The sequence below is a fragment of the Alligator mississippiensis genome, chromosome 14, assembly GCF_030867095.1.
Source record: "Alligator mississippiensis isolate rAllMis1 chromosome 14, rAllMis1, whole genome shotgun sequence".
Lineage (NCBI taxonomy): Eukaryota > Metazoa > Chordata > Crocodylia > Alligatoridae > Alligator > Alligator mississippiensis.
In genome coordinates, this window is record NC_081837.1 from 15,010,584 (window position 1) to 15,028,881 (window position 18,298).

Consider the following 18,298-nt stretch of genomic DNA (forward strand, 5'->3'; position numbering starts at 1 on the left):
GGCTGTAGTGGGGTAAGGAGGGGCAGTAGAGAAGGCCAGACTCAGGGCTGGAGCCAGAGCTGCAGTAGCTGCCTGCTTCTCTGCCCCCCACCCCATACTCAAATCCAAGATGAGGAGTTTCTCTCCTCCCTCTGCCCCCTCATGTTGAATGGGAAAAATAAAATCTCATCTTGGATCCAAGTAAATTAAGTATTCATATATAGAAGAAATAGCTTCTCAGTTTAACAGCATATAAGCTTAGCCCTATCAGAAAAACAGCAACAACCTAATTTAATTTGTTTCAAAATGAAGCCACAGGGTCTGAAATACTTGGTCATAGAGAGTTCTGCAGCACTTTGCACTTTCCTGTTAGGACATGCAGCCCCCCACCCCCACCCCAGTACAGTACTTGCCTTTATCCATGGCTTCACATAGTATCAGTACTCATAAACTATGTGCAAGGTTTCAAATATGTCTTTATTGCAGAGACAAGATATAGGCATACAGTGTGCACATAGCTATGAGTCTCATACAACATTTTGGCTGCTTAGCATTCCATTCAGTTTCTATTAAAAGGAAAAATAGAAGACCTGTGATTAGCAAAAAAATTGATATTTTTTCATATACAAAAAAAAGAAGGGAACAATATTTTCCAAGTCTATGCAAGGATGCTAACTTTATATTAACATGGATTTGGAAGACTCCGTAAACTAACCACCCATAGCAGGGTCAAAGCACAAGAATCATATTTACACTGATCGGAATTGATATTTTTACCCCAAAGTCAAAATGTTTTTTGTTAGCCAGCTTAAGGTCACAGAAAACTACGGCTAAAATAAGTTATTACTTTACTTTCTTTATCCAGCCTGGAGAAAAGGTATTTAGTGAATTTGAATGGTGAGTTTAATGTCTTACAATTACATATTCAGATCAATCTGGAATTTATTTTTATTTCAAGATAGTGCCTGTCTTTGGAGTTATTTATTGTACTCTAACAACCTTCTTTCTCATTATTAAGGAAAAAAATGACAGTTACACAGCTGAAAGAAAATCTTATTCTAGCTGGATATTTCCCCAAGAAAATGGTGTTACCCACTTGCAATTATAAACACCAAACATCAGTATCATTGAGCATCTTTAACCTTCTGATTCTGAAAGCATTATGGACCTTTCATTTGAAACCATTTTTGATTACCATATAAAAATGTTGATTACCATATAAAAATCAAAATAGTATGTCTCAGCTCCTGTTTTGTGGACCTATATAAGCACATAAAAGCTATGAATTCTTAAAAGAAGCCACTTCGAACTGCACCTTGAAAAATGCATTTGCTGTCTCTTCACCTTCTGCCTTCCCAAATCAATTCTTGTCTACATTTAGCCTCTTACTATCATTATCCAACAATTACCTGGTCTTTAAGTTAAATTATCCAGTTAATTTCTATTTGTTCTGCTGTAGATGTTTAAATACAATTCAGCGTGAAAAATAACCTTGTGATGGATAAAATAGTATCTATATTCACAATTATAGCATTCAAGCAGTTACTACAGAAATATTTTGTTTATATCAAAAAGTGCACTGCAACTAAGGGTTTTTTTCTTTTTTTACTAAGATTACTTACAGCAGCGATAGAAAAATGTATTTTTAATTAACCGGAACATTTACTTTTCATTTAAGTCATGTTCTCAATAGGAGAATATTGTGAGAGTGCAAGTTCTGAGAAGTGACAGGTAGTTTTTAATAAAAAAAGCATAGACTGACATTAAATTATAACCTATAGTTTTTATAAGTTGGGGGAAGAAAGCTGAAAAACATCACTAGATATCTAATTTATAGGGCACATTTCTCTAGTCACCAACTACAGAAATCAAATTATAGGAGACAGGATGGCTCACATGGCTCCTGAATCCATCTGCTTGTTCTTTTTTCCAGCTCCTGTTCTAATCCTCTCTCATTATAATTAGCTTTTCTTTTTTTAACAGCAGCCATACAACACGCTCCCTATGCTGGACACCCTATTTTGTGCACAGCTCAAGAATAAGTAGCAACGCTTAGTATAAAAATTAACAGAGTTCCAGTTAAAAGTAACAGAGTTACCACAGTTCTAATTCAGCCTGAATTTGAATCTGCTTTGGATACCTTGGTGACTGAGCTGGCAGGATTTAAATATTACAGGGGAAAAGCCCCTGGGCTGAACAGTGTGAGCGACATAGATTCTAACTTTACCCGTGCCTGCTAGAGGACAAAATGAAAACAGACTCTTCAGGTTCCTGACCCAAGGAGTGGATCTTTGTCAATCTACATTTAGAAAACTTTAGGAAGGGAGAATTATGACTTCCTGGAATACTTGTGCCGAAGGATTCCCAGTCAAAACCGGACGTGGGCGGAGGTATGGGAGATTTCCTTATGCAAATATCTTTGCAAAGATCAACACATGTCTGGTCTAGAGTGAATTGTCTTATTGGTTTCTGTGTGTCCTTTCAGTACTTCCTTTGTATTAATTGGATGAACTTTTGGGGAAGTTGTTTTTCTTTTCAACCTCTTCCAGGACATCCTGAAGTTTCTTAGAACTTTGTGTCAAGAAGGCAAAGCTTTCCTTGAAGTTGCTGGTCCCATGTTCTCGACATACGTTTTCAAGTCCATCAAACCACTGCAGGATCTTTTCAAGTTCTGTCTGAACGATCTTCTGTTCCTCTAGCTCTGCGAGTAGTTTCTGCTCTGCGGACACTTCAGCTTTGTACTGCTTCTGTAGCTCCTCAATTTCAACCTGAAGAGGCTGAAACTCTTCCTTACTGTAGGGGTACTGCTCATGGACCTTGTCTTCAGGAAGCAAGGCATTTTTAGGGATGCCTAACACCAGCTGAAAAAGCACTTCTTCCATTTTGCTGAAGAGCTGATCGAAGCACTTCTTCATGAAGAGAAGAAATTTTTCTGTGTTCTTCCGGACGTGAAGCGGGGGGATCTTCGAGTTCGGGACGCTGTCCAGCTTCCTCAGAATGACGCTTTCCACCACCAGCATCACTTCGAAGAGGTAATCTTGAAACGCGATGTAGAGCCGCAGCATGCACGTCTGAGGGGTGAAACCAAAGAACTGAGCTTCGTAGGACATGGGATTCACGGACATCCTGGCTACGGCGAGTCGACCCGAGGCCACGTGGAAATCTGCAAACGGGAAGAAAGAAAAGGGAGGTCAATACAGACTTGAGTTTTGGGAGAAGGAGCAAGGTTTCAACCTCGCGCAGGGGAAGCAGGAGTTCACACTAGGGGAAAAAACCTGGTTCTTGCCCAGGACCATGCGCCGGCCTCTGGGGTGGCTGCTCTCCCACGAAACACGGAGCGCGCCGATGTCCGGGCTCTTCCCTCAAAACGGCTTGTCGGGTGAGGGGGGGGTAACCTGGAGGCAATCACTCCCACAAGAGTTTCTCCCGGGAGAATGACATGCCGGCTTGCTTCCCTCAGAAGAGCGCAGCCCTGCGGCAGGGCAGACAGCCCCGCGCGAGGCCCAGGGGACAGCGCCTCGATTCCCGGGCTCCGACTCCCGCCCGCGCGCGGGTCACGGCCTCCGGCCCCGCCCCCCTTCCGCGCCGCCCAATGGGCGAGCGCCCAGGAGGAAGCGGCGGCCCCTTCCACCAATGAGGCGGCAGAGGAGGAGGATTGGCCGGTTCCTGGCGGGGGGCAGCGGCCCCGATTGGCTGGCGGAAGCGGAAGCGGTGAAGGCGGCGCAAGATGGCGTACCAGACGTTCCGGCAGGAGTACCTGCAAGTGCCGCCCGTGACGCGGGCCTACACCACGGCCTGTGTCCTCACCACCGCCGCCGTGGTGAGCGCCGGGCCGGGCCGCCCACAAGAGCCCGTGGGTGCCCCCCGGCGCAGCGGGGCAGGGTGGGGTCGTAACCGTGGGGACCCGGGTTCCCCGGGGTTAAGTGTCACAGTGTGGCCCGGCCTGGTTCACGCCTGCACGGGGCTCGGTGTTGCCCACGGAAGTCTTTAATCTTCCAGTGTTGCCCAAGCAAAACGTTAGTGTGAAGGGGAAGGTAACGACTGATTATTGTAGGAATGGGGAAAAAAAAAATCAGCGTGTCACCTTTGGTGTTTAAACACGTGAACGAGGGAGATTAACGACCCCCTGTCCGGTTACTTCACGGTGCAAGATGCAAGCGGGCTTTGTCGAGTGGATTGATCCTATGACGCGCTCTTTTCTGTTCCAGCAATTAGAGCTCATCACACCGTTTCAACTGTATTTCAACCCCGAATTAATATTTAAACACTTCCAAGTAAGTACTTCTTTTGTACTCTGAAGGCTGTTTTAAGAGGGTGAAAGTTATAAATACTTGTTTTCACACCCGAGCGTGAAGACGATGACCCGTTTTTTCAGGGAAATGGAATCATTTTAAAATGAGGATCATCCTGCTGGTGGAAACTCATAACTTTGAGTCTTTAAAGACGGACGCTATCTCTTTACATAAGAAAAGTTCCACGTCGGTTTTGTTGGATAAGTGATGTGTCCTAAAGTGTTCACTTATAGGTCAGGGGTGCACTTGGTAGCCGTGCTGCTCTGAGACAAGAAGACGTACAAAAAAACTAGAACTCTTGGTTCCAAAAGGATACCTTTTATTTTATTTCCCGGTTGGTCTAATAAAGGTATCCTTTTGGAACCAAGAGTTCTAGTTTTTTTATACGTTACTTTTAGGTCACAAATGCAAATGCTTTCACTATATTCAAGAATATAAAATGTTTGCTGTCTCTCTTATTTGCACTGCTGTAGCCCCTACCATGGAGCAGAACCTATTGCATTATATACTGCTGTACAAATGCTAGCTTGGAAAGCAATATTGATATCTGCACACACTTGTAAGATGACTTTCTGCAGAAATGTTTTCACTTTTAGTTGCAGAGAAATTGCTTTCCTAGGTATTTTTTTATACACTCTGGTGTAGTTTTGCTGTCTGCTTTCAGGTGGTATTACACAGCCTACTCTTTTTAAAACGGTTAAATTTTAATTTTGATAATGCTTTGAGCCATTTTGGTTACTCCTTCCTACTGATCAAAGGTTATGTTGTTAGTCGCCTTGCCACACTCCCTCCCTGCCGGATTTTCTCAGTGAGCAGGCATTTCAGGGGCCAATGTCTCCTGCCGGTCTGAGGTTTCTTTGATTTCTGAGAGATTGTTTCAGGGGGCCAAGATGCATCTGCTCCAGATTATCAACAAATCCAAAAGAACACTCAAAGGGAAAGCTTGTCAGTTGTCAGGTAGACCAGCTATAGCTATAGTTTACAAGTTGTTCCCACTCCCACCGTAGGCAGCATTTGTTTTCTGAGTAATCACGCTGGCCACTGACATTTTTTTGGCACTGTGACCTGATTGTGCAGCCTATCCCAGAGGGATTCTGGGTGAAATGTTTGGGGCCCGTTTGGAAGCAACAGGAATAGTTGGAAATGGGAAAGAAAGCCTCGGTTCAGCTATGGGAGTGAAGAGGAGGCTGAAGTGTATGCAGTGTAGTGGCTCACCATGACTCAAAAAAGAGTTGGCAGTGAAGGGGACTGTGCTTAATGAGCGCTACCATATATCTTATTCAGATGGGCTGCACTAACCTGTCTTTGTGGTACAGGGGTTGCATTTATTGTAATGGGGATAATGACAGTTGACCCTACGCATATTATGAAGTCAAGTGAACTGGATTAATCATGAAACAGAACTGTAAAGGTATGGGGGGGGAAAGAGGGGTATATATATTTTTTAAGGTTGGGTATTTGACCGGTCAAATAAAACTCAGTCAATTGGCCAGTCAAATCTCAGTCCAAAATTGTAACAAATTGCCAATAGGTCAAAATAACACACAGAAAAAGCACAACTTTTCCATAAAGAAATGTGTCAAAAAAGTCATATTTCTGTCAAGAAAACGACAAAAATGTATTTTTTTTGTAAAATGCTATAATGATTGACCAGTCAAAAAATATGCAGTCAGTTGATTGGTTGATTGACGGTATTTGACTGGTCAGTCGACTGGCTTGTCAGCCCTAATTCATTTATAGATTTTTTATTTTTATTTTTTTTGCAAACCATGCCCCCCCAGAAAGAAACAGAAGGAAAAAGCCCCAATATGAACCATGTGTTTTATAGTCATGCTCAGTGTTGGATGCATTTGATCAACTTCATAGTTGGTTTTCATTGCTGAGCACATGCTGCTTTTGGCAGCAGTTTAATGATAGACAATATATTTAATGAGGTTTTCTACTGTGCAATGATAAGACAAAGAGCCTTTTTTCTCCATGCCGGTTCTGAAGCGGGTTGGGGGGACACCTTTTCTTGTATTCAAATAAATATCTTGTCTTCACAAAATATGCTAATTTATCTTTACTGACACACTGATATAACACATGAAACTTGGTTAACAAAATTTATTTTATATTACTTAATCCTTGATGTTCTTACACGTTTTTTGTTTCCCTAAAGAGCCTGAGAACAGCAATAGGTTTCTCAGTCTTCAATGTAAGATTTACAGAAGCTCAAAAGATTATTGGAAAAAATTATAAAGCATTTTAGCTGGTATTGATTAAACAAGCACTTGTTCCCATAATAGTTTGGAGGGCAACCATTATATTTATATTGTCCTTTCTCTGTTTTTTCTCTTGTGTTTACAGATATGGAGGTTAATTACAAACTACTTATTTTTTGGACCGGTTGGCTTTAATTTTTTATTTAACATGATTTTTTTGTATCCTTCGTTATGTTTGTCTCCCCATCTTTGGAACGCAGAACTTTGCACTGTAGGTGAATGTGAGGCACTACACAGGGGGCTAGTTTTGTACCATTGTTGACTTAGTGGGAGTTAGCATTATTGACTTCACTGGTAGTATGATTGGGCTCCACAAAGGAAATTCTTCATTGTACCCAGTCAGTAAGAATTCTGCCATTGACTTCAGTGGGGCCAGAATTTGCATCTTAAAAGTTTAACCTAGCAACTTTTCCTTAGTGACTTACCTGAGAATATTACTTTTTAATCTGAAAAAAATCTTTTAAGAGTAAGAAGGTAGTTCATTTTCCATTACTACACTACTCCTTTTGAATAGTGAGTCAGGCTTCTGATTGGATTTGTATTCTATGGTGTGAGTAGCAGTTCATTTAGAGCTGGACTTAGACCAGGGGTGGGCAATTATTTTGGGCGAAGGGCCGCTTACCCAGTTTTGGCAGACTGTCGAGGGCCGCATGCGTAGCCCCACCCCTTGACAGCTGCCCCGCCCCCTGGTCACCATCTTGGGACCAACGTCCCAATGTCTTTGGACCAATATCCCAGGGCCAGCACCGGTGGGGCCCAAAGCGGGACACTGGCTGGCAAGGGTCTGTGGGGCCGGGCTGGGCTGCACCAACAGGGAGCTGGCCTGGCTCCATACAGCCCCTGCAGGCTGGGACCCTGCACTCTTGCCACCCTGTTCTGGGCCCCACTGGCACTGGCCCCGGGACACTGGTGCAGGCCCCGTGCTCCCACTGGCTCCATGCCTGCTCACACCCAGTGCCTCCCAGCCTCGCGGTACAGGCGGGGGGCAGCACTCAGCCCCAACCCCCTGTTTGCCAGCAGGGAAGAAGCTGGCGCTGAAAAAAGCGGCCTCTTGCCCACCCCATGGCCGGCGCTTCCTGCTGTAGGCGCTCGCAACCCACATGGGGCTGTTTGGAGCAGGCACAGGCAGCCTCATGCAGGCTGCAGTGTGGGGCACCAGCCATGGGGCGGGCAAAGGGCTGCTTTTCCCCATGCTCAGCACCAGCTTATAACCCGCCCCACTGACAGCTCATGCGGGCTGCAGGTGGCTGCAGCACGGGGCGCTGGCCATAGGGTGGGTGAGGGGCTGCTTTTCCCCATGCTCAGCACCAGCTTGTAACCTGCCCCACTGCCAGCCTGGCTGTGGGGCCAGGTTACAAGGTGGTGCTGAGCACAGTGGAGCGGGGAAAGCAGCCCCTCCCTGCCCCATGCCCAACACCCCGAGCTGCAGCCACTTGCAGCCTGCCTGGGGCTGCCTGTGCCTGCTCCACACAGCCCTGTGCGGGCTGCAAGCACCTGCAGCGCAGGGCGCTGGTCATGGGGCAGGTGAGAGGCCGCTTTTCTCTGTGCAGGGAAGGAGCCCAGGGAAAAGCTGAGTGTGGGGGGTGGGGGGGAGTGATCCCTTCCCCACCCCACACCCGGTGCCCCACACTGCAGGCACTCGCAGCCTGCATGGGGCTGTCCAGAGCAGACACAGGCAGCCTGATGCAGGCTGTAAGCCGCTGCAGCGCGGGGCACCAGGCGTGGGGCAGGGAGGGTCCGCTTCCCCGCCCCGCGCTCCTTCCCTGCCTGGGGTGTTCCCCCCCACGCGCACACTTACCTGAGCTTCCCAGAAACCCCAGCTGGGGGGCAGGGCTGGGCAGGCCCCGCTGTTGTGCGCTTCCCCTGGGTCCTACTGCCTTTGGTTCCTGTAATTTTTGACAGGAACCAAGGGCAGAGAAATATTAATTTTTTACATTTTTTTTAGGGGCCCCGCAGGCCAGATAGAATGGCCTCGTGAGCTGTATTTTGCCCACCCCTGATTTAGACCATCAGGCTTACTTCATGAAAGTCAGTACTTGCCTGATGACCCTTTGACCTCTCCTTTGATCTTGGAAGCTGCTGTAAAACTCAAGCTGTTATTTTATTAATTTTTCTGGAAACAGATTTTAGTGTTAAACTTTCCTGACCTATAACCTCAGATATCGTTATTGCCGAATGCTGGAGGAAGGCTCTTTCCGAGGTCGGACGGCAGATTTTGTATTTATGTTCCTTTTTGGTGGACTTTTAATGACTGTATCCTTTTAATGCCTGAACAAAAGAAAAGATGCTTTGAGCAAGAGTACAAATCATAGGCTGTGATTTAAAAATACATAAAGAGGAAAATGCTTTTTGTCAAATGAGATTTGTCTTCTAGTAGAATTCAAAACTTCTCAGATCCCAGTGTTACTATTTTGTGTATGACTGATCTTACAAAACCTAATATTAGAGTTAGGGATTTAAAGATGAAATTGTAGGTGTGCAAATATCAGGATGGAAGGGAGATATTACTGGGTAATTATGTGCCTCAAACCTACCTATAGATAGAAAACAGTAAAAATGAATCCTCTTGTATTGTACTTGTACCATACATACAGTTATTAAACTGTAGTGACTGGGCTGACTGAAGACAGATTTAACCTGTTGGTGAAAAATTGTATAGCAAACTACTACAGAATCATGACATCATTGATCTCCAGAATTTATTTTCTGCGCACCATTTTTTTCCCCCCTGCACATTCAGATTTCAGTTTTCTACAACTGATACTTTCTTTAACTGCTCTTACCAGCTTTTTGGTTTGTTTGTAAACTTAGTGTTCTTGGGTCAGGCATTCACAATCATGCTTGTGTATGTGTGGAGCCGCAGGAATCCATATGTTCGTATGAACTTTTTTGGTCTTCTCATCTTCCAGGCCCCATTTCTACCTTGGGTACTCATGGGCTTTTCGCTGCTCTTGGGAAACTCCATTATTGTGGATTTATTGGGTAAGAAGTTTAAAAAAAATAAAAATAAAAATCTTTCATGTTTAGTCGAAACTGTTTCTGGGTGGAGTTTCTTTTCCACCTAGTTAGCCTTCTCCTCCAAAGAGGGAAGGATTATTAAACAATGTTGACTTTTTAATTGAATATCAAAGCACTAACCTGGCCAGAAAGAGGTAAGTAGGTATATGTGATTTCAGTGACAGGTGATTGTGGGTTCTGGGCAGTCTTAGTGGGGTGGTGGGGAGGGTTCCACTTAGCCTTTTCTCATCCAGCCAGGTGTCTGCATATTTAGTTTCCATACTTATCCAAAAATCCTTTGCACAGGCTTCACAGGTATTTCAAGTGAAGATGTTGTGACTGTCAGGGAAGTGAGTTTTGGAGTTATCGAAAACAGAGGTGCTCAGTCCATGCAGCTGAGCCATCCTTTCAGAGGGAGGGTTAGATTGGCACTATCCTCACATCTGGGAAACTGTCGGCAATTGGCCTACTGAGTGTGTGGTCGCAGCAGTCTCAATTCTTTGCCCAGGATCTAGAAGGTTGGACATTCACCTGTTCCAAATGTCATCCCTGTCTGCCTTGCTCATATGACATTTTAATCTTTGAAGAGCTGAAATACAGAAAGGCCAAAACATTTTCTGTAGGGCTGGGCAGGAATATTAGAATTGTACGTTTTCTTAGAGGAAACAGTTCTCCTCGGTAAAGACCTTTCTTTCCCAGAGTGTCCTTTTCTATGTCAGGTCTTAATTGTTCACATACACAGTAAAGTATCTGTGGTGTCACATCAGTTAAAAGATTTTTTTGGTATTTTGGTTCTCTATTACTTGGAGAAAGCTTATAGGCACCTGACTGTGGCCAAGAGACTTGCTGCTGTAAAACAGCTTGTATAGACTTGTGTTTGTCAGTACAAATAGAGCTTTACCATCAGTGTGTTTAAGTTATTGTGACACTTTCCTCTTGCATTTTTGTGACTCAGTTGGTTGTAGATCATCTACTATGATATTTAAAGTTAGCATTTATATGTACTGTGCTTCTTACTTGACATCAGGTTATTTACAAATGGAAGTATGTGTTCTCTCATAAAACCAAGGAAGTGATGGGGTATTTTAAAGGTTGGCAATGTTGAAAATCACTGTATTTTTATCTCTGACCCTAGGGATTGCAGTTGGGCACATATATTTTTTCTTAGAAGATGTCTTTCCCAATCAGCCAGGGGGAGGAAGACTTCTCAGAACACCCTCTGTTTTGTAAGTATCGTCTTCAGATTTGGAGCATACAACTAATATGTGTTTAGCCAGTGTTGCATTCAGATATCCTCCTTGTAAATTGATAAACTGAGACGAAGTACGGAGTTACCCGTCTCATTCCATTTTCTCAGCTTCTGTAGTTGCACAGAAGGTGGGAACCGAAGACGCTTTCTCTAAGATGTAGTCCAGCTGTGGAAACTCCCACACTCTTATATCAACTAAAATTTGTTGCACCTAAATGTGCAGAAAGCTGACTATAGACAGAGTTTGTAAGAATCCAGAATATAAATTTGCTATTATTGAAACAAGTTTAATATGTCTAATATCATATTGACACATTTCCAAAAGGTTGCAAAATAGACATCATGTTGTTAAGGTGCAACAAACCTCAATTTTTATGAAAACTTGGTTTGTTCAGAGCGTACAAGACTCAGAACCCTCCTCAAATGGTGCAGGGCTACACTGATCCTCTCTTGATACGAAACGTTTTCTAGGAGGCCATAGGTATCGCGAGTCTGATATCTAAACACGGAAGGGGGCTGGACGTGATGATATTCCGAGGTCCCTTCCAGCCCTAATGTCTATGAAATGTCTATGAAAGTACTTGTTTAGATGGGGTAATAGACTGGCCTAGATATTCCAGAAAAACTCCTTTAAGTGCATATTCTTGGAGAGTGTTTTTGTTATTCTGGAAGTGCAGCTGAATTGTGATTTCAGAAAAGTTTTTCTGGTCTATGTCCCTTTGTAGATAAGGGCAACAGTCAGCTATTGGGAGGCGCCTGTTTTGTCTTGCCTGGCGAATTGCATGGCAGTGGACCAAAAAGGCCAGTTTGTTTTGTGACTTCACATTAAAGTGCAGTAATCTAGGCATCTGTACGGTTGTGCTCAAGTTCTAACTCTTATTATTATTTTTAAAGGAGTTGCTCCTTATCCACTGGTTAGAGAGCCCTCCCCCTTAAGCATTCTTATCTTATGTAGCCCCCTTCCAGTGGTCTTCTGAATAGCCTTTATTCTGAAGGCAGTCTTTTTTGGTTGCTATTGCATCGGTGAGCAGAATCAGCAAATCTTGCAGGCCAATCTTGCTTTTAAAAAATTCCACATAGCTAAGATGGCATTGAGCTCTCATTCCACAAGTTTTTCTGAAGTGGTCAAACTTTGGATGCAGTTTCCAGTGAGGCTACAGAAGTGGAAGTGGAATCAAGTACCTGCCTGATTAATCCAGTCTCTTTGGATTACTTCCAAGTACTTTTCTTACTTATCATGGTTTTGCCTAGTCTGTTTAATGCTTGTATCAATTGGCTTAAATTGAGTTTTGTCTCAGCTGGTTGAGGAAACTTAGCACCGGTTGAAGAAACTTAGCACCTTTGACAGTTTAGATATCTTTTCTCAGAGATGTGCTAGAATGATTTTTCTAGCTGGCAGACAAGGCTGCTGGCTCAGTATCTCCCACTTTATTGGTAAGAGTAAGGCAGATTTTTGAACTTGAGCCTTATGATTCATGTCTTTAAACTTTATTTTAAAAGGGGCTTTGTTTTTGGATCTGCCCCATCTAAGTTGACCATTTCCCAACAGAGAGCAAATTTAGCTTGGATTTCTACAACATAATAGCATATGACTCTTGCCATTGCAGTATTCTCATTCAGATACAGTTTGAAATACAAATTTATGCTAAACTACTTGCCAGTAGTGTGGAACATGTATTTCATCTATAAACTTCTGTTTTTCCAGGAAAGCAATATTTGACATGCCAGAAGATGATCCCAATTACAATCCACTGCCAGAAGAGCGACCAGGGGGTTTTGCATGGGGGGAAGGTCAGCGCCTTGGAGGCTAATAAATGGCCATGCCAACACCCAGACACAAGCTGGGAGGAACTAAACTGAAGTACCATATTGGAGAGCCTCTTGCTACCTTGTTGCAGAAAGGACATTTGACAGCTTTATGGTTCTGAGTACAAGCACTTTATGAAATGGCTGTCTAATTCAAGACATTACCAGAAGACTACCTGTGTCCCTCCCCATCAGGGGTTTTGCCATGCTGGCAGTGAAAGTATAATCTAGTGGAGTCAACAACAATTACAACTGGAAACCCTTTCCTGTCAGCTCCAGTTAACAAGACCATCAATAACTTGTTTAAACATTTCTAAAAGCATTTTTCAAGCTATTTGATACAGGAGACTGTATGGGAAACTTTCAAGGGGACAAAATAAAAACATTTTGATTTTAAGCTCTTCTTGTTGGATAAAAGCAGGTGTGAGTCATTAAAAGCATGGTTCTCTCTCTTTCTTATCAAACTTTGATCTGAAACAAAATACACTAAAATTCAGAGCCTGAATTGGGATTTTAATTCTGGAAGATGCTGGTTATTTGCCTGGCTGATTTTTATGGAACTGTGTAGTTGCAGTATACAAGGGAGAGGATTGTTTGTGCTGTTTGCTAGATTTAATTCTTGATCTCTGAGAAGCTGCTCATAAGAGGCATAAGTAATATATACATCTGTCCGGGAAGAAATGGAGCAATACCAAGTCACTTCACAGCCACGGAATGGCTGTCACAGGATTTGTTTTTTGACTACATAAATGGATCAGAGTCAAAATGGTGACCCAACTGAGAGACTGCACATCTTGCTTCTGACTGCTTGAAGCTGTCCACCCATCCTAAAGAATTGTGGAAGGTGCGATGGGTGTGGGTGTTTACTGTTTGGTGGAGATTCAGGGCAAAAGGTAGAGATCTTCAAATCGCCAAATCTATTAGATCCCCTGGCAACTTCTTTCTTTCAATAGCTGTCAGGGAAGGTTCTTTTCAGCATAACAGCTGGTACAGATGGCAGCATGTCACTAAGTTCAGATCTTTCTGAATCTAGATAATGGTTTGGCCTGTATAACAGGGAGCCAGAGGCTCCCGCTAACTTTAAGGCAGAGGCAGCAGCAGGGATATCCCCAAGTGCAGGGGAGACTGCATGTTATGGACTGGCTGCAGGGGAATAGGCAGCCAGAGACTCATAGGGCTGCCCAAAATAGTATGATAAGCAGAGCCCTGCTCATCAGTAAGAGTAAAGCTAAGGCAGCAAGTGTAGCAGTTGTAAGGTGCCCTGGAGGCTAACTGTCAAGTCCAAAGTGAAAGTCCTTGGGAGTGGCTGAAGAGCCACCTGACCAAAAGGGGCAAGTACATAAGATCAGGGCCTGAGAACAGGCAGTCAGCCTGGTCCTGCAGGGAGAAGAGATCCTGAGCAGGCTGGCTGCTGCAGAGGGACTAACTGGCACTGAAGATGTCCTAGGAATGGCAAGTAAAGGGCTTGTAGCTTGCAGGGAAGTATGACCCAGTGTGGGATGGTTTTAGTTACAGCCAGTGTGCCTGTATGTTTAAGTTCTATACTTGTAGACCAGGTGTGGCTCTAAGGGGTGAATGAGGAGCCCACAGTAGGGTGGCTGAGGGGCACAACCACGTTTAGAGTCCTGCCAGGGCAGGACCTAAACTAGGGATGTCCTGGGGCTGAGGCACAGGGGCCTAGCACCTGAGAGGGGCAGGAACCAAGACCGGGGTCCCAACACCTGAGGGGCGAGATGGGGGCTGGAAGCCAACGTCTGGTGCAGTGGACCTAGGCTGAAAGGGGCCCAGCCAGAGGAAAGGGGCCAAGGCCAGGAAGGCTGAGGCCTAAAAGTGTATTGGGGGACAAGGTGTCCCATGCAAGTGATAACTGGTAATATCCTTGAGGCATGGACATGGCTGTAGGGGCAAGAGGCCATGAACAGCCCTTATGGCAACAGGTGCCCTGAGAGCATGGATGGGCCAGGAGGGCCCACTCAGTGCTTGAGGGGCAGCATTAGGACGAAAGGGGTCAGAGAGGGATCTGCTGGCTGAAAGATGGACCAGGGCTTGCTTTGGGACTTGAGGGCAGCTTCTATATTTACAAATCAACTAACTACCTCAGGGCTTGGCAGGTAAGAGAAAAGGGAGGGTACCCAGGGAGCCAGAGTGGGGCAAAAGTTGAGTGGCTGTCAAGGGGTGTCACAGCTGCCCCTGGAGGCATGATCCTGTTGCAGCCTGGATTTTGTATCTTAATTTATGTCCTTCAAAGGATCTTGCTGGGCATATAACTGTAGAGGGAAAATTTTTCCTTCCCAAGTAGCTTTTAATCTATGATAGTATTGAAGGACCAAGAAGCCTGTGGGTATTAGCTGTCAAACGTTTTGATTGTAACAGCGCCGTCTTTTTCAGCTCAACGTTTGTACAGACAGAAACCCCTTGGCAGGCTGCAGGTAGAATCTCAATGGGCAGGAAAAGATCTTGCTGTTGCAAAATAAACTAATCCTGAGGATTAAGGCCCAGCCTGGTCTCCTGAAGCAATTTACTGCTTTTAGCAAGCACTGCACTAGAAAGGTGGCTTTTTCCAGTTGGCCCATTATAATTGCCCCTGCTCAGATTGGAAGCAGCCTTTGAAAACAAAATAGCAATAACTTGCTTTAGTGTGTGATTTTTTTTTTCCATGTTTATTCTCCAAAAAAATATTTGAAGAGAGCATAAATCAATAATTCTCAACCAGGCTGGCACTGTACCCTAAGGTACCTTGAGTTCCTACCAAAGGTGCTGCAGGATTTACAAGATAAATCCAGAGATTTCAAATAAAAATCTATAGTGGTGGTTTCTGAGTTCTTTGCAATAGAAGAATTTCTCTGTTGTTATTTTTTTCTGCACTCAAGAAATGAGTGAAAGCTAAGAGTTAGAATATTCTGAGGGGTGCATTGGGTCTAAAAAGGTTGAGACCCACTGAAATATACAGATGTGGTGCGAGAGGCTTGATTAAAAAATAAGATGGTGGAATGATATGTCTGTCCTAAAATACCTTGTGATGTAGGTGTGTTCAGATGCTGCCAAATCTTTGTGCCTTGCATCCTTTTGCATTTTAATGCCTTAACAAACTTGGACTGCTTGTGGTCAAAACCATCTTTGTTTCTGTGGAACAGCTCCAACGCCTTGATCTCTAGAGCATATATCTCCAACTGGCAGCCCGCAGGCTGCGTGTGGCCCATGAGAGGTTAATGTGTGTCCACCTTGCAATAGCAGCTGGAGTCTCCAGGTTCCCTCTCCCTCCTCTGGCTGCTGCTTCCTGACTTTGCCCCAGGGGATGAGGCTGTGTGATTGCATGGAGAGCTGAGGGTGAGTCTGGGCCCATGCCAGGGGTGGGGGGTGAGGATCAAACCCATACCTACGTTGTGCAGAAGTGGGGGCCTGCCCATGCAGGTATGTAGGGCAGCAGAGCTGGGAATTGTAATGTCATGCCTGCACTGTGCAGTGGGGTGGAGAGCACCCATGCAGGCACAAAGTGCAGTGGTATGTTGTGGGGAGAGAGATTTTGTAGAGTGCCTGGTGGGGACTTTGCCATTTGGAGGCTCCTGGTGCAGCACTGGGCCATGTAGACCCCAGGAGCTTGGAAGTTGGACTGCCGTGCTCTAGAGCATGGATACAGCTGACTGCTTCAGGGCTTTGCCTCCTGCCACCCTTCACAGTTGTCCTTAACATAAAGGGGAGATGGTTTTGGCAGGCAGATACGGGCAGGCTGTGCTGATGGGTCATGCTGCTCCCATCAGCAGGATGAAGTACTTTTTGCAGGTACTGAAGTCCACTCGGATGTGTGGGTGTGTATATCAAAACAGAGAAGAGGAGACTGCCTGCTTGTCCATGTTACACTGACAGCAAGACAGCTGCTGGCTTGTTATAGCTTAAAATGTCTTAATAGTCTGCTTTATTTTGCATGTCTGGTATTGTTATTTCCTAGCTCCATTTACATGATATCCTACAGTGGCATTTTTTTTTAATCACTTGAAGCTTGTTGACACATTTAACCTTCAAAATATTATCCAGGGTTGAGATGGGATAAAAATAAACCATCCTGGAAGGAAGGAATTACATTTGCCTTTCCACAGAGACAAACATAATCCAGACTTTGGTGCTATTTGTGTCAGTGTGCTGAATCATTCAGGTCATAGAAGTAGAGGAAACGATCTGGTATGTGACCAGAATTGTCCTAATTCATTTGAACAATATTAAACTTTTGATTGGAGCTGTGCCACCAAAGTATATTTGTTCTTTCTTCTGTAATTAACTCTGGCAGGCTTCTGTCCTAAAACAGCTTGTCTCTCTTGCTTTTGTCTGCTGAGGCCGTCATCAAAGCTTCAAAACACAACTTTCATAACCAAGCCCCTTCCTCCCAGGTAATCATCTGTGCTGGGATACTGTTTTCCATTTTGCAACTTGTCAACAAAGTCAAAATCCCACAGCACTTTGCTCTTCAGTCAGAGGGAAGAGCGTTATCTTATCTCCCAGCATTTGTACTTGTAGGGCAAAGCTCCCATTTCTTGGCCCACACTACACTACACAGCTTCTGTTTTTGGTCTTTTAGAACAAAATAATCTTCAGTTTACTATTTTTCTCTCAAGACTGTTGTTCCTTGACTTCCTTCTCTCTGGCATTCCCTGGATTTTGTGTGCTTGAGGTCTTCTCAATCATGGTAGGCTTGCCTCCCTGATTTATCCCTCTGGCCTGTAAGGGACCCATATTCTCTCTTACAGTCCTAGCGGTCAGCTGCACACATCAGTTTAGGATGGCTACCCGCGTGTTGTGTGTTGAAAGTTTTTTTTTCCCTCTATCTTGAGTACGTTAACATGTTCTGAGCAGAGTAGTTGGACAGTTTTGTGGATCCAGCGCACTGTTCCAGCTAGGAGGAGAAATTCATAAAGAATTTGGATGTTATTTCTGATCGGTAGTGCTGGGGATGAGGTATGCCAGGTGAAGCGACAGACAAAGTTGTATTGCGGTGAGACTGTCATCAAACAAAACTGCATTTGGCTAGGACAGAAGTTAACCATCCTGCTTCAGGGAGGGAGAAAGACAAGGCATCTTAGAAGGCCAGAAGTGTATGCTGGTGCCTTGAACACGGTTTTGCGAGGTGAGGGCATACGTGAAATTGCCAGCAGAAACTTCAGAAAGCTTCTCAGAGGGGCCATTTCAGAGCTGGGAACGACTACGTGACGGCGTTGTTGTATAGGGCATGGAAGTGAGTGACAAATGTGCAAAGCGTTGCTGCCTGTAGTCTTAAATGGCTCTGACCTCCAGATCTGTAAAAAGTCTGAAAATGGAAAACTGGACTGTGCCGAGGCCGTGTAGAGAAACGACCCGTAGCCGGAGCCGTCGTTTATCAAGCAGGTGCTGAGCGCAATCACGGGTCTCATGGCGTCATTTCACATCACTGTCTTCGGGTCACGCACGCAGGGGACCAGATGTCTTGCAAACCTTCATAATCTCTTTGAAACCTCAAGCGCAGGCGCTTCGCCACGTAAATCCCGTCCACAGACGAAGCAGCCGTTGGTGCGGCGGCTCCTGATAAGGCCCCAGCAACTCTTCAGGAGCTGTCTTAGGTATTACCTGACCTCGCCTTCGCGCGCCAGTCAGCCTTATTGCAACCGGAAGAGCGGTTGTTGTTGTTTTAAATAAAACTCCTGGCTATTTGCGTGTCCCGCAGTGCAGCTGGAGGAGCTGCTCTG

The 18,298-nt window shown here is 44.7% G+C and overlaps 2 protein-coding genes across 4 annotated transcripts; one reads left to right on the forward strand and one right to left on the reverse strand.

Moving 5' to 3' along the window:
* Positions 1 to 438: 438 nt before the first annotated feature.
* On the reverse strand, positions 439 to 3,544 carry MIS12 (MIS12 kinetochore complex component). Of its 2 annotated transcripts, none has more exons than XM_019493476.2 (2): positions 3,266 to 3,544; positions 439 to 3,142 (listed from the first exon to the last, which is right to left on the reverse strand). In XM_019493476.2, the coding sequence occupies exons 1-2, from the start codon at positions 3,273 to 3,275 to the stop codon at positions 2,478 to 2,480; spliced, it is 675 nt and encodes a 224-aa protein (XP_019349021.1). In that variant the 5' UTR covers positions 3,276 to 3,544; the 3' UTR covers positions 439 to 2,477. The 2 variants fall into 2 exon arrangements, with proteins under 2 accessions (XP_019349021.1, XP_006263310.1); XM_006263248.4 differs by having other exon boundaries at positions 3,255 to 3,544.
* A 121-nt stretch (positions 3,545 to 3,665) lies between these two features.
* On the forward strand, positions 3,666 to 12,984 carry DERL2 (derlin 2). 2 transcript variants are annotated; one of them, XM_014608141.3, is made up of 7 exons: positions 3,672 to 3,799; positions 4,188 to 4,253; positions 6,621 to 6,694; positions 8,695 to 8,788; positions 9,322 to 9,517; positions 10,668 to 10,758; positions 12,487 to 12,984. In XM_014608141.3, the coding sequence occupies exons 1-7, from the start codon at positions 3,707 to 3,709 to the stop codon at positions 12,590 to 12,592; spliced, it is 720 nt and encodes a 239-aa protein (XP_014463627.2). In that variant the 5' UTR covers positions 3,672 to 3,706; the 3' UTR covers positions 12,593 to 12,984. The 2 variants fall into 2 exon arrangements, 1 of the variants encoding a protein (XP_014463627.2); XR_001373523.3 differs by lacking the exons at positions 6,621 to 6,694; positions 8,695 to 8,788; positions 9,322 to 9,517 and having other exon boundaries at positions 3,666 to 3,799; positions 12,487 to 12,576.
* Positions 12,985 to 18,298: the final 5,314 nt, after the last annotated feature.

Coding starts and splice junctions, on each gene's coding strand:
- DERL2 (XM_014608141.3), top strand. CDS start 3,707: ATGGCGTACCAGACGTTCCGGCAGGAGTACCTGCAAGTGCCGCCCGTG. Junction 3,800..4,187: donor TCCTCACCACCGCCGCCGTG/GTGAGCGCCGGG, acceptor TTTCTGTTCCAG/CAATTAGAGCTCATCACACC. Junction 9,518..10,667: donor CATTATTGTGGATTTATTGG/GTAAGAAGTTTA, acceptor CTCTGACCCTAG/GGATTGCAGTTGGGCACATA.